The 13,053-nt window shown below is 36.4% G+C and overlaps 2 protein-coding genes across 3 annotated transcripts; one reads left to right on the top strand and one right to left on the bottom strand.

Moving 5' to 3' along the window:
* Positions 1 to 2,262: 2,262 nt before the first annotated feature.
* LOC114720750 (mitochondrial substrate carrier family protein ucpB) lies at positions 2,263 to 8,249 on the bottom strand. Its single transcript, XM_028906443.1, is given in 12 exon segments — positions 2,263 to 2,789; positions 3,450 to 3,490; positions 3,898 to 3,954; positions 3,956 to 4,034; positions 4,609 to 4,658; positions 4,812 to 4,982; positions 5,066 to 5,208; positions 6,103 to 6,136; positions 6,138 to 6,177; positions 6,249 to 6,342; positions 7,386 to 7,499; positions 8,133 to 8,249. Coding segments are annotated over 12 exon segments (960 nt in total). The 5' UTR covers positions 8,173 to 8,249; the 3' UTR covers positions 2,263 to 2,692.
* A 1,398-nt stretch (positions 8,250 to 9,647) lies between these two features.
* Positions 9,648 to 12,848, top strand: LOC114720749 (U1 small nuclear ribonucleoprotein C). Of its 2 annotated transcripts, none has more exons than XM_028906441.1 (7): positions 9,648 to 9,857; positions 9,962 to 10,020; positions 10,104 to 10,146; positions 11,351 to 11,392; positions 11,491 to 11,761; positions 12,175 to 12,432; positions 12,599 to 12,848. In XM_028906441.1, exons 2-6 carry the CDS (start codon positions 10,013 to 10,015, stop codon positions 12,426 to 12,428), a joined length of 618 nt encoding a protein of 205 aa, XP_028762274.1. In that variant the 5' UTR covers positions 9,648 to 9,857; positions 9,962 to 10,012; the 3' UTR covers positions 12,429 to 12,432; positions 12,599 to 12,848. The 2 variants fall into 2 exon arrangements, with proteins under 2 accessions (XP_028762274.1, XP_028762275.1); XM_028906442.1 differs by having other exon boundaries at positions 9,649 to 9,857; positions 9,958 to 10,020.
* The last annotated feature ends 205 nt before the right edge of the window (positions 12,849 to 13,053 follow it).

The following is a 13,053-nucleotide window of genomic DNA, read 5'->3' on the forward strand; positions in this document are numbered from 1 at the left end:
CAGATTTCATGTTTTTGAAAATAATTTTATAAAGTATTTTTTTGTTGTTGTTTTGAATTATACTAACTAAAATTTAGTAGTCTTATTTGATTTTATTTATTTTTTAAAATTTAACATTTTATTCATAATTTTATAAATATGAAATCTGAACCATCAAATCTTAATTTTATGACTGAGATGAGAAGTGAATGAAAATGGAAAGAAAAGAAGTAGAGACACACCCTTGCCCTTGCCCTTGCCCTACAAGAGAAGCTATTGGAAATCAAGTGTGATGGGAAAAAATAAAGGGGAGGGGGGGGGTTATATTTTAGGATGAAGCAAAGGCATAGATGTGAGAGAGGATGAGAGTTGGCATTAAGCAGAAATGAGAGACAGCTGATGAGCATTTGCTGAAACAAGGAAAGGGGAATTCCCTTTCAACCCAAAAAAGGACAATAAAGCCTTTTTATTGTTCAGTTTGAAACCTTGTATACATGTAATATTCAAGACACTAATAAAACATTCAAACGTTACTTACATGCCTTTTCTTTTGAGGTTTGATGTTACAACACACCAAAATGGCGGCCTCCAAAGTTATGAGTAGGCCCCTCCCTTCAATGAGTTTGCCTCCACTTCCTATCATCACCCTCTCATTCCCCTCAATCCACACTCACTTGTTTTTTTCCTCTTATATCCAACCATCTCTCCTTTCCGATTTTTTGCATTTTTCAGATGTCCCTGCGTGCACAAGCACCTTCCCCTCCTCCTCTTCTTTTTCCCAAGGCCAATTTAAGTTTGGTTGTTATAATTTTAATTTTTGTTAAAATTCCGTATCTAAATTTTAATTTGATGCAATTCAATTACTATAATTTAACTTGATTCAATTAAAATTTGGTTTTTAAATTTTAACTTGGAGCAACTTAGTTCATATAGTTTAAATATTTTGAATATTAATATCTGCATCTTAGAAAAACTAAAATTATTTTTTAGACGATGAGAACCAATATTTTGAATGGTTGAAATATACAAACTAAACTGTATCAAATCAAGTGTTAGGAATTGAGTTTTAACATAATTAAAACTGTAAAGATTGATGAGTCAAATACCAAGAGAATAGAAGCTTTTGGACCATATCCTAAATTTTTTTTCCCTCTTGTTCTTTTTAGCAAATTATTTCAGGACTCATTCAATATGCATAGTGGAATGAATTGGAGAAAAATAATGGAATAAAAAGTGATCATAAGATTCTACAGAAAGAAAAAAATTAAATAATAATTACGAGAATAAATTAATATTATGCACAAATTTCGTCACCTTTCTTTTTCCATCATGACACCAAGAATGGCCTTTATTAAAGAAATTGTTGGAGTATGTGGCCCAGTGGGAAAATAAAGAAATTGATGAGGCAAAAATTAACTTGGTATTCAAGGTGTCCTTAATAGCACTCACATGATTAAAGATATGCAGGAAGATTGAGTGCGCTTGTCCCATTTCAGGCGATTGTTTAAGGTGAAAAAACCACTATCAATATGCATAAAATGAGGTCTGAGGGGCCGAAGGAGATCGTAATAATAATGACAATAATAATAATTATAATGATAACGATAATGAGTATTATTATTAAGTAGGAGCATGATTAAAGAGGGAAAGAAATAAATTATTTGGCTTTGGTCATTTTAGGTCTGAGGGGATTGAATTCTTAGATAGACGTAACGTAACAGAAAGAGGAAAGCATCATTGTGGAATCACTACGGCTGAATCCTGATGGCAGAAACTTCTTCAGCCTTCAAATGGTGGAAGTTGGTTGCACCTAATAATAATGCTTTTATCAACAAAACTCAAAGAGCCTCGCATTTCTCTCCACATTTTACCTGTTGGATGAAGACACAGCCATTTATAATATGCAGCATGAAAGGCCAGCATTTGATCCAATAGCCAACATCATCTTTGCATTTAAAGGTAGGTGTGTAAAAGTTTAATTTACTTTTGATTCTGATTCAAAACTCAATCAGACTGTACTAATCAATTATGCACAAGAAAATTTACGTTTGATTTAAAATTTTCAATTCTACTTGATTTTAATTTGATCCTTTCATTTTTTCCCCCCCACGATTTATTAACTTCGGCTGTCATTTTCATGCAATACTCGTGTGATGATAAGAACTTTATATGATCAGACCGATCTCTCTCTCCTCTCTCTCCTCGCCGCGCGCGCACACAATATCTCCTTACAAGTTACTTCCTCCTCCAATCACTCAGTAACCATATAGTTACCCAGACATTTATAAACATCAAATTAAATATTCAAATAGCCAACTTTGATCTGTCATTCATTACATAATTCTTCATGAGACGTACCAAAGTTGCACGTGTGACAGAGAAAAACCCAACCCCTTTTTTCCCTGGGCGGGTAATCCCAAATCATACCCATTTTTCCCCTTATACAATGAATAATTGAACATAGTAATACAATCACGAGTACCAAAGTCAAAAAGGGACCCAGTCCTTCACTCTGATTGGGCAGGAGGACTATACCGCGGGAAATGGGGAACATGGAGGCCATATGAGAATTAAATAGAGCCTCTTTATGAATTGTGCATATTAACTGCGAGCTAAAGAGAATAACAAACTGAAAGAATCTTCCCGAAGAGGGACTCGTTTACTAGAAGTCATTTGCTTGGGCACTTCAATAATCATTCGAGGCAGCCGGTCACTAGATTGCCTTCAATCCAGCAAGCTTCCGTAGCTCCTCGCATAACATAAACGTAATTGTGGTTTGAGGCCCTAGTCTTGCGAATATTGCAAATCCCCTGACAAAAATATATCTTGTGAACAAACTTGATATGCATAGTTATAAATAAATTTTTTACCCCACACAAATAAAAGCAAGTTATGCGTGTGTGTGATAATATTACTCCTCCATAAAGTGGTTATGAAGGTGATTCTAAGAGTTATTTTAAATAGGGGAAGTAAATCATATAGTTGCAGTAGTTTTGACTCATTTAAAACCCAATTCCTGGACTTTAACTCAGCACAACTCAACAATCATCAATTCATAATATTGTGACTTGGTTTAAACTCAGTCCCTAAACTTTGTTTGATACAACTTAGTTCCTATAATTTTAGTCATTTAGAATGTTGGTCCCTACATTTTAGTAAGATAAAATTATACTACAGTTATTTCTTGAACCTGTTAACACTAAAGAGATTGAGTTGTACTGAATAAAGTTCAACGACGGAGTTTTAATTGAATCAAAACTATAGAGACTGCGTTACAATCAAATCAAAATTATAGGGACCAGATGATTAATTTTTCCTTTTACAAGGTAGTAATCCTGACATGCTATTTTTGCTCCCAAGAGGCCAAGAGACATTACAAAAAATCACAGTAGCTCATCTTAAAAGATCCGGAGATGATTGAAGGCAAATGAATCGACTGTAAGAACTAAGAATGCAAATCAAATATAAACTCACCCTTTATAAGTCCTCTTGGGCCTTCTGTAAGCAGGACCTGAAGCCACACATCACAAATGCATTGCATAAGAAGGGATTACAACATCGCAGGCATGAAATAGAATGACGTTCATAATTAGTGTGCATACAAAACACAATATACTCATATTTGAGTAAGCCCATCGCTTCATTCCTCTGTATCTGGTTTTAATAGGGTAAAAGAATTACATGGGAACCAGTTAAATTCAAATTTGAGTGACTTGAGCCGTTGCATGCACACATACATACATACATACAGACAGACAGACAGACATATATGTAAGTATCTGTAAAAATTTTGTATCCATAGCCAAGGTACTCTAAGCCCAAGTTCGAGCAGGTAAAGAAGCGTGGATTTTTATTTTTTTTTTTTTGGTTGGGGAGTGGGGAAGCTGCTAGTTTGAGGACAAAGAAAAAACGTAATACCTGATATGCACAATGAAACGCGTTTTTATAGCCTCCAGCAGTTTTGGATTCTCGTTGTTGCAAACATGAGACGAGTTTTAATCATATCCATAGGAGCAGTTATGAGGGTGCTCATTATGCCTGCCACTGTACTCGAGCTTCATAAGATACAAAGCAACATTAGTTTTTGTTTATATCAAAATAAATTTAGACCAGATTTGATAAATAGCAAAATGGGGGCGCGAATTTGAATTCATAAAACAATATTCTGAATAAACTCCATGTGTTTTAGTTCACCAACTTCTGAGTACATGCATATTCAATACTTGTTATATTGAATAATAAATAAGGGTGCGTTAATATTGGCAGAGAAAAAGGGTGCTTTATTAAGAGAAAAAGGGTAATGTTAGATTATTTTTGTTGTAGGAAATGTCAATGTGCATTGTTTTTTTTTTTTTTTAAAAAAAGGGAAGAGTGTTATTTTTTTGAAACTGAAAGAGAAATCATGTATTTTGTATACCTCTGTGGAGGAAGAAAGAATAATTAAACCTATTATAATGAAAATTTATCACATCAATAATATTTTTTGTTAGTTTTTCTTCAAACCCCAAATCTTCTCTTTCTACTCAGTCAATTTTGTTGCTTCAACCGTAGATGATTGTCTCTATTCAGTTTGCCCACTGAAGGGAGAAAAGATTGCAAGAAGAAATCGAATCAAAAGAAAAGCCATACATCAGGTGCAGATTAAATCCTTCTTCAAGAGGGGTCCACTTGATTAAGATCTGCATCAATGAAAAGGAAACCGGATAACAAGGGGGGAAACGAGAGGACTGATAGTGAATATCAATGGGTCTGGAAAGACATAATATGATTCATGCTTTAAGACAGCCAAGTAGCACTAGTTTAATAAATCAGTAGTTTGATCACAATTTTACTTGCTTGGTTTCGTCATATGTAGCCAGCTGTGATGCAGTCAAGGAAGCTGCTCTGACCATAGCAGGGCCCATGCCCTTCCAAAGGCCTTTCATTCCCTCTTGAGATATGGTCCTTCGAAGCTCTAGAATAGGTCCTCCCTTTCTCTTGTCTGGATTCATTTGCAAACGCACCTGATTGTGGGAATATGATCTTGAAGAAAAATATATGGAAAAACACGTGCTTGAATGAAAATGGAAAATTACGCTACTTCTACCTTTAGAACCTCCATTGGATTGGTCAGTGCGGTTGCAAAAGCCCCAGAAAATGCTCCAGATGCAATTTTAACTAAAACATTGGTGGAGCCAAAAGCAAGATCACAGGCATGCTTAGAGGGTTCATACAAGCCCAAGCGGAGGCCTCCATAGACACAACTGACCTTGTCAATGAAGGTGTCAAAAAGGGAAGAGTGTTATTTTTTTGAAACTGAAAGAGAAATCATGTATTTTGTATACCTCTGTGGAGGAAGAAAGAATATTAAACCTATTATAATGAAAATTTATCACATCAATAATATTTTTTGTTAGTTTTTCTTCAAACCCCAAATCTTCTCTTTCTACTCAGTCAATTTTGTTGCTTCAACCGTAGATGATTGTCTCTATTCAGTTTGCCCACTGAAGGGAGAAAAGATTGCAAGAAGAAATCGAATCAAAAGAAAAGCCATACATCAGGTGCAGATTAAATCCTTCTTCAAGAGGGGTCCACTTGATTAAGATCTGCATCAATGAAAAGGAACCGGATAACAAGGGGGGAAACGAGAGGACTGATAGTGAATATCAAGGGTCTGGAAAGACATAATATGATTCATGCTTTAAGACAGCCAAGTAGCACTAGTTTAATAAATCAGTAGTTTGATCACAATTTTACTTGCTTGGTTTCGTCATATGTAGCCAGCTGTGATGCAGTCAAGGAAGCTGCTCTGACCATAGCAGGGCCCATGCCCTTCCAAAGGCCTTTCATTCCCTCTTGAGATATGGTCCTTCGAAGCTCTAGAATAGGTCCTCCCTTTCTCTTGTCTGGATTCATTTGCAAACGCACCTGATTGTGGGAATATGATCTTGAAGAAAAAATATGGAAAAACACGTGCTTGAATGAAAATGGAAAATTACGCTACTTCTACCTTTAGAACCTCCATTGGATTGGTCAGTGCGGTTGCAAAAGCCCCAGAAAATGCTCCAGATGCAATTTTAACTAAAACATTGGTGGAGCCAAAAGCAAGATCACAGGCATGCTTAGAGGGTTCATACAAGAGGCCTCCATAGACAACTGACCTTGTCAATGAAGGTGTTCAAACCCAGATACAAGGACCTTGGTCCTTCATTTTCAGGACTCGAAAAAATAGTTTGCCCTGAATAAATTATTCAATAGAAATTCGGTAATATAATATGACAAGCAAGTACATTTGGAGGACGGATTGAAGGAAGCAAAGTACCATCCCACTCAAAGGACCTCTCTGGCCAACAAGTTGCATTTGCAGCCTGACTTTCAGTACATCTGCAGAGGATGTAGAACAAAGGTAAAAATAAATTTTTGATGAATTATTTTATATCTCCAAAACCTAAATACTCAATTTCTTTCTTTGTATTTCCCCCTTTTGATAAGAAATGTTTGATTTCTTCTCAGTATGGCTCAAGCACAGGTAATCTTCACCATCTTAAAAGTTAAGATATTTTCTAAAGCTCAACAAAATTTCTGACATAACTTCTACTGTAAAAATGTGTACCCGAGAACAACATCCAAAACTAATACACCAGTGAATCCTCTCCTTTATCATTCATATAAAATCTTTCATGCAAGGCATAGATGATTCATTAGAAACATAGCATAAATTTTCATTTGCTCCGACTAATTTGCCAGGCTGACTGCTAATGTATAATTTCTTGATAAATAAATATTTTCCTCTGGATGAAAATCTAGACACAAGAATACCATCAATCCCCACGCTGCAAACAGAACAGGTCAAACCATTTTTTGAGAATGTGATAGCTATTCCCTGTCAAATTCAACCTACAGCAATAATTTGTTGTTTTCAACTACTCTAAGGGGGTGTTTGGATGAAAACCAAATCGTGGTTTCAAAAGTGCTTTTACGGTTTACGAAGTAAATATGTGGAGGAGTTTGCCTCGTTTTGCGTTTTGAGGGTTGTCAAACACCTCCTAAATCAATGATTTCTAAGTAGCTAATTAATACATGGTTCCATTCTCAGCTTCTCTTTCATCTTTCATTTTGCCATGCATCATGAATCAATGAACTGCATTCTCTGTTGATGCTACAAAGAATTCAACACCCAATTTTTTTTCAAAAAAGATTGTGACATCAAATGCAAAATGATCTAAATCAATGAAATCCCATCTGAACTCTTTTTTCTGCAGAAGAAATGATAAATCTTCGATACGACACTTGCAAGTGCGTTGGCAAAATAGGTAAACAGTTTATTAGATTCAATCATGGGCAAGCATGCGTGAACATTTCTCAAACTACGGTTCCGTAAACCAAAATCCACATTATTGAAAGGGGAAGAGAAAGATAGAAAGAACCTAAAGGATGAGTAATTGCAGTTGCCACTGCGACAGAAACTCCGCTAGTAGCAAAGTGATTGAAAGCCGAGGAAGGGGAAACAGCCCAACTCAACTTCTCGCCATTCGCAGGTCCTGAAGATTTTCCACCATCTCAGCAAACGCAATTAAACGTTTACAATGCAAAAGAAATGACTTGTAATGGTGGCAGAAAGAAAACTTAATACACGCTAATATAAGGGGTCAAGAAAGTTTTGAGCAGAAGTTGGTAGATAGAGGATCGACATGTTCTTCACGGAGGTAATAAACCCGCAGTCTACGCTCCCATCATCATGCTGTAAATCATTTGGAGCATACATATGCGACCTCAATCAATTCTTAAATGAGGGGTTCTCAGAGAAGAAAACGTACCATTTGAGTTCTATCTTTCTGCATCGTTCATTCGTCCCCCCCCCCCCAAAAAAACAGAAAAAAAAAAGACGCTAGGATATCGAATGCTTGCTCTAAAGCTACAGGGGAAAAAATGCTAAGCCTGAACCTTCAAATCTAAATCAACAGAAATAATAACAGATCCAGGGAATAAATCCTTAATTCAACTGCATTCAATTATACGAAATAGGTCAGCGAAGGCCACCTTCGGCATAATCCGAGCAAATCTCAGCGGAGGAAATCCATAAAGATTTGAAAAGCGGGGCATTTGCCGTAATGTGTCAGCAGTGAAATAACGAAGATTGAAAAATAGTCCAGCGAAAGAGAATCTAACATAACCTGAAGGTCCCAACTTGTTGGAGGCAGGATTTCCAGCCATTTCTGCTTTCACCTGTTTCCTGCTTTCAGTGTTGAAGATCAAAACCGTACATAATGGGGAAGAAAATAACGAGAGAAGATTTTGGATCAAACAAATCCTTTGCTTTTTGGGCAAAAAAAACAAAACAAGTCCTTCGCTTCGTTAGAAAAGGTCCATATAGGGGGGGGGGGGTTTAGAGATGGGTCTGGCAAATGGGTCAAGTAACCCTGAGAAAATTAACTGTTAAGCTGCAAATAATTTACAATTTATGATCTCATTTTTAGTATTTTTTCCTGACAAATTTTTTTTAGTATTAACTCTAGTTTCAGTTAAAAAAAAATTAAAATTCACTTTGTATCTTATATTTATTTATTTTAAAAAATTTTTGTAATAATTGTACATATAATTAGCCAATACATATGATTAGTAAGAGTATTTTAAAAAAATAATATTTATTTATTATAAATAAATAATTTAATTAATTTTTTAATCTATTTAAATCAGTTAATTAGTTTCTATATTAAGAATAAAAGGAAAAGTAGTATTTTATATAAACAATAACATATGATTATATCATGAAAAATCAAATACAATTATAGCGTTGTTGATATATTAAATGAATAGTGAAATAAAATATAATTACTTTATTTGACAAAAAAAATATGATTACCTCTTTTGTTTTGCTAGAGAAATATTATTAGTCAAACAAGTCTTTTTGGTTTTTGTTTTGAGCCTGCTTGTTTTTGTTCTTTATTTTCTTGTTTTATAATAATTTTATAAAATTAATTTTTAAAATAAGTGTTGAAAAAAATTTGTTTAAATAATAATTTTTAAAAAAATCACATTTAAAAAATTATAAAAAATTACACTTGACCGTTGATAATAGTAATAGTTGCTGTTAACAGTGATAAGTGATAGATAGCAAGTTAAAAAAAAAAGTATTTCTTAAAAATTTTGAGAATAAAAAATAAAAAAATAAAAAAAGGAAATTTTGTCAAAATTATTTTAGTTTATTTTTTAAAATTGTTTTTCTATTTTTAGAAGCAAATTTTAAAACCAGAATCCAAACAGCCCTTTCATCATCGATTCGGAGAAGGAACATTTATTTTTATTGAATGAGCCATTGCCAACCCTAGCGGACCTTTGCCTCCATTCTTCTCCGATTCCCATTCAATCTGCTGAGAGGTGCCGTCGTGAACTCAGCTGCCGTCGTGATCTTCTTCGACCTACATTGAGGTGCGTTCTTTCTTTCGCTTGCTTTTTTTGTTTTTTCCGTTCGCGTCACTTTGTTACCCCCTGGTTCGCTGTTTTGCTCTGTTTCCTGCTTGTTATAATTCGGGTTCCTATATATGACCGATGTGTTTTGTTTTTTGTCCTCCTTTATATGTATTTTAGATTTTATCAGAAAAATGAATTTATATTAAAAACACTTGTTTTTTTAACGTTTCTGAATTCCAAACAAACTAAATAACCCTGTAACCCGCCTCTTACGTGCCTGACGCTGCAGTGCCTTCTCTGCTTGCAGAACTGAAGTCGACGACCACGCCGGAGCCAGATGCGACTTCTGTTGCAGGGTGCATAGAAGACGTGGCGGGTCCTGTGTCGAAGTCTTCTAGCGGCCATCCCGTTTGTGGCATAAGCATTCCTTTCAGCTACGAGCCCAGATACGAATTCGTACCTAGGGCTTGATTTTATTGCAAACTCAAGTAACATTCTTCACTTGAGCTTGTCAATTTGGCAAAACTTTGGGTTTTTGGACTTCACTTCACTCAAGTTCTGATTCTTCTATTTTTTTGGCTTTTGTTGCTAGGGTTTTTTTTCTGGCTCAGCAATTGGCTGCAGAATTGTCATAGAAACATCGATGCCTAGGTATGTACTCAGTGTTCTAGGTGCTTGATTATAGAGAAACTTATCAACAGTTTTTTTCTTCTTCTCCCCAATCGGATCTGCAGGTACTACTGTGACTACTGTGACACTTATTTGACCCACGACTCTGTAAGTTCTGTGACTTATGAATACTCTGCACCAGTTCTTCACTGATGTAATTTTGATTGTGGTTTTGGGACTGCTTTACTATTGTTTACTCAAGCTTAGCTTGTCAATGCTGTTATTGTTTTCCGTTTGCAGTCAATCCATGTGTTTATTCTGACCAGAACGCAATAGAGATTGATACAAAAGGTAGACAATGTCCCTAGGTGTGTTTAAAGCGTTTGACCTCTAAAAAATCTTAGGGGCGGTGCATAAGAAGGCATAACCCCTCGTGAAGCAAGGAAAAGTGCAAACGCTCATTAAGTTGGTTGTTAAAGCAGGAAAAATGTCTGCTACATAAATAATAAAATAATACGTGTAAGTTTTCACATATGATGCATCAATGGATTTTATTCTGCAAGCTCATCAAGTAGATTGAATGACTTCAAGAAAGAAAATTAGGGGGGAAAAAGCCTTCGAGATTGGATTTATCTGTCTTGTCCATCCATTCAACATAATGGAGCACCTGTGTCCTTAAATCTTAGTGATTTTGCAACATAACTTGGGGCTCAAATTTTGGGCCATATTGCCCAATGGCTTTAATCATCTGCTTAAAAACGTCCATTCAAGCAACATTGAATGGAATCCTAGTTTGCCATATAAGCCTACTAATGCATTGATAAGCCAGAGTCCTTTTCTCATATAATTTAAGTTTAACTACTGCGACTCCCCTTTCCATAGTAAAGCCTACTCGTTCAATTTTTTGTCTTACAAAGGAATTTAGTGGACCCTTTTGCCTAGGCTTCTTTGACAACGGCACCACACTTTAAGCTTGTCTGCCTATGTTCTCGTCAACACTTTCAGTCTCAATTGAATCATCAATCGTTTCAAAACCAATTTTTAAAGGCGTATCCACATGTTGCTTGGTTCTGCTTTTTCCCTCCATGTATCCTTTCAACTCTTTCCTAACATGCTTCGGAAAAATGAAAAAAAGTGCTGAAGGTGGTTGCTCCACAAAACTAGTTGAAGGCAGCGCCTCTTATGATGTGAGATACTCTGAGGCACTAGCCTTCCATAGCACCCTGCCTTGTTGAGACAAGCATCTTTCACTACGTTCTTATGCCCACCTTTCAGAATGTTGTTCTTATGCCAGATGTTCATGTTTGGTATACGTCCATGAGAGTTCTTGCCTGCTTATACCCCTTGCTTACAATATTTGTCTGTATTGCAGCCATCAGTTAGAAAGCAGCATAATGCAGGTTACAAGCACAAGGTATTGTGCACATATAATTTCCTCATTATTGCATGATGTATATACTACATGACATCTCTCTCTTTTTTGCTCATTTTCTTCCCTATTCTTGATGCCAGGCAAATGTGAGAGCCTACTACCAGCAATTTGAGGAGCAACAAACCCAGAGTCTAATTGACCAAAGGATCAAAGAACATCTTGGGCAAGCTGCAGCATTTCAGCAGGTTGGTGCAGCTTTTAATCAACATTTGTTGACTCAGAGGCCTCGCTTTCCAGTCTTGCCAACTCCAGGAGTGCCGATTGCTGGAAATGCACAAATTCCAGGAAGTCAACCACTAATGCCAGGGATCAGACCTCCTGTGTTGCCTAGACCAGTTCCTGGCGCTCCAGGTGGATAATACTTCTAGGCAATCATTTCTTGACTCAACTTTTTTGGCCCTCCCTATCTAAGCATTGGTCTTGCATGGGTTGTCATGTAATTTGCATTTTACATTCAAATATCTGCAGTTACCTATGCTGTTGCCGGTGACTATAATTATGTACATAGTACATGATTTTCAATCATAATATATTCTGGTTTCCATTACTACAATTGCCTTTTCAGATGAATTTCAGTTTGCTTGTGTGACCATCTTTATTGGTGCTAGTTCTCTCAACAATTTTAGTTTTCTTCAAGAAGTTTTCATTGTTTAATCTGTCAATCTTTGTTAGTATGACAATCACCTTTCATCTCACGGCAAAAGGGAAATTGGTTGGTCATCTAGCGATGTGGGATTTGAATGATTTTCAATGGGTGTTCACAGGATATGCTTCTGTACCTTCCATGCCCCCAATGGTCCCTCCACCAGGTGCTCCTCTGGCCCCAGGTCAAGCAGCTCTACCCAGGCCTCCTACCCTAGCTCCCCCAGCCACTGCTCCTGGAAGTGCCACAGCACCAACGTCTAATGGTGCTCCTGTGGCTTCATCAGCTATGTATCAAGCCAATCCACCAGCACCATCTTCTGGCGGTTATGAGGGTTTCAATGCTAATGCTCAGTCAACTGAAGGCAATCACTGACGTGGTAATATTGATGCTATGCTGTAATTTACAACTCATAATGCCATAGTGATTTTATGATCATGTTCAACCTGTTACTTTTATTTAGTTTATTTTTATTTTTGTTTGGCCCCCTGTTCTCTGCATAATTCCAGAGTATTGTGATTGAAATTATTGTGTTCTTCCTACAGGTATTCGATCGACAGATTGCCCCTTTGGCAATATCAGAGTAATCACGTGCTGATAATCTTGGCGCCTAGAATGTAGAGATTAGTGACTGTATTTTTGGACTAAAGAAGGAATTTATGTATTTTACTGCTGATTACTCGTATTTATGTTGACCTTGTTTTGTTGATAAATCCTATCTTGATTGGAAGGGCGAGAAAGAATTGATATCCAATGCAGTTATTTTAATTGTCATTTAATTCTGTTATTCGGAAAGAATAGGATTTGCTATCATGCATGATTGTGTAGTGCTTCGGAGGTTTTATTTGGCAAGAGGCTTCTCTCCCATACAAGTTGCTTCATGCGCAGAGAAAGAGAGGTGGATTCCATATCCTCTTTTTTTGTCTCTGCGCAAGATGTGGAGAGGCTCATAGGCTATGCCCATCTGACTTATTTTGTCAACTATCAATTTCTGGCGTCC

Source organism: Neltuma alba, unplaced genomic scaffold (assembly GCF_004799145.2).
Source record: "Neltuma alba isolate B1F8T4 unplaced genomic scaffold, ASM479914v2 tig00011997_pilon, whole genome shotgun sequence".
Taxonomy (NCBI): Eukaryota; Viridiplantae; Streptophyta; class Magnoliopsida; order Fabales; family Fabaceae; genus Neltuma; species Neltuma alba.

Excerpts from the sequence above, each read along its gene's own strand:
- LOC114720749 (XM_028906441.1), top strand. Across the intron at positions 10,147-11,350 it reads CTTATTTGACCCACGACTCT|CCATCAGTTAGAAAGCAGCA; the intron begins GTAAGTTCTGTG and ends TCTGTATTGCAG. Across the intron at positions 11,762-12,174 it reads ACCAGTTCCTGGCGCTCCAG|GATATGCTTCTGTACCTTCC; the intron begins GTGGATAATACT and ends GGGTGTTCACAG.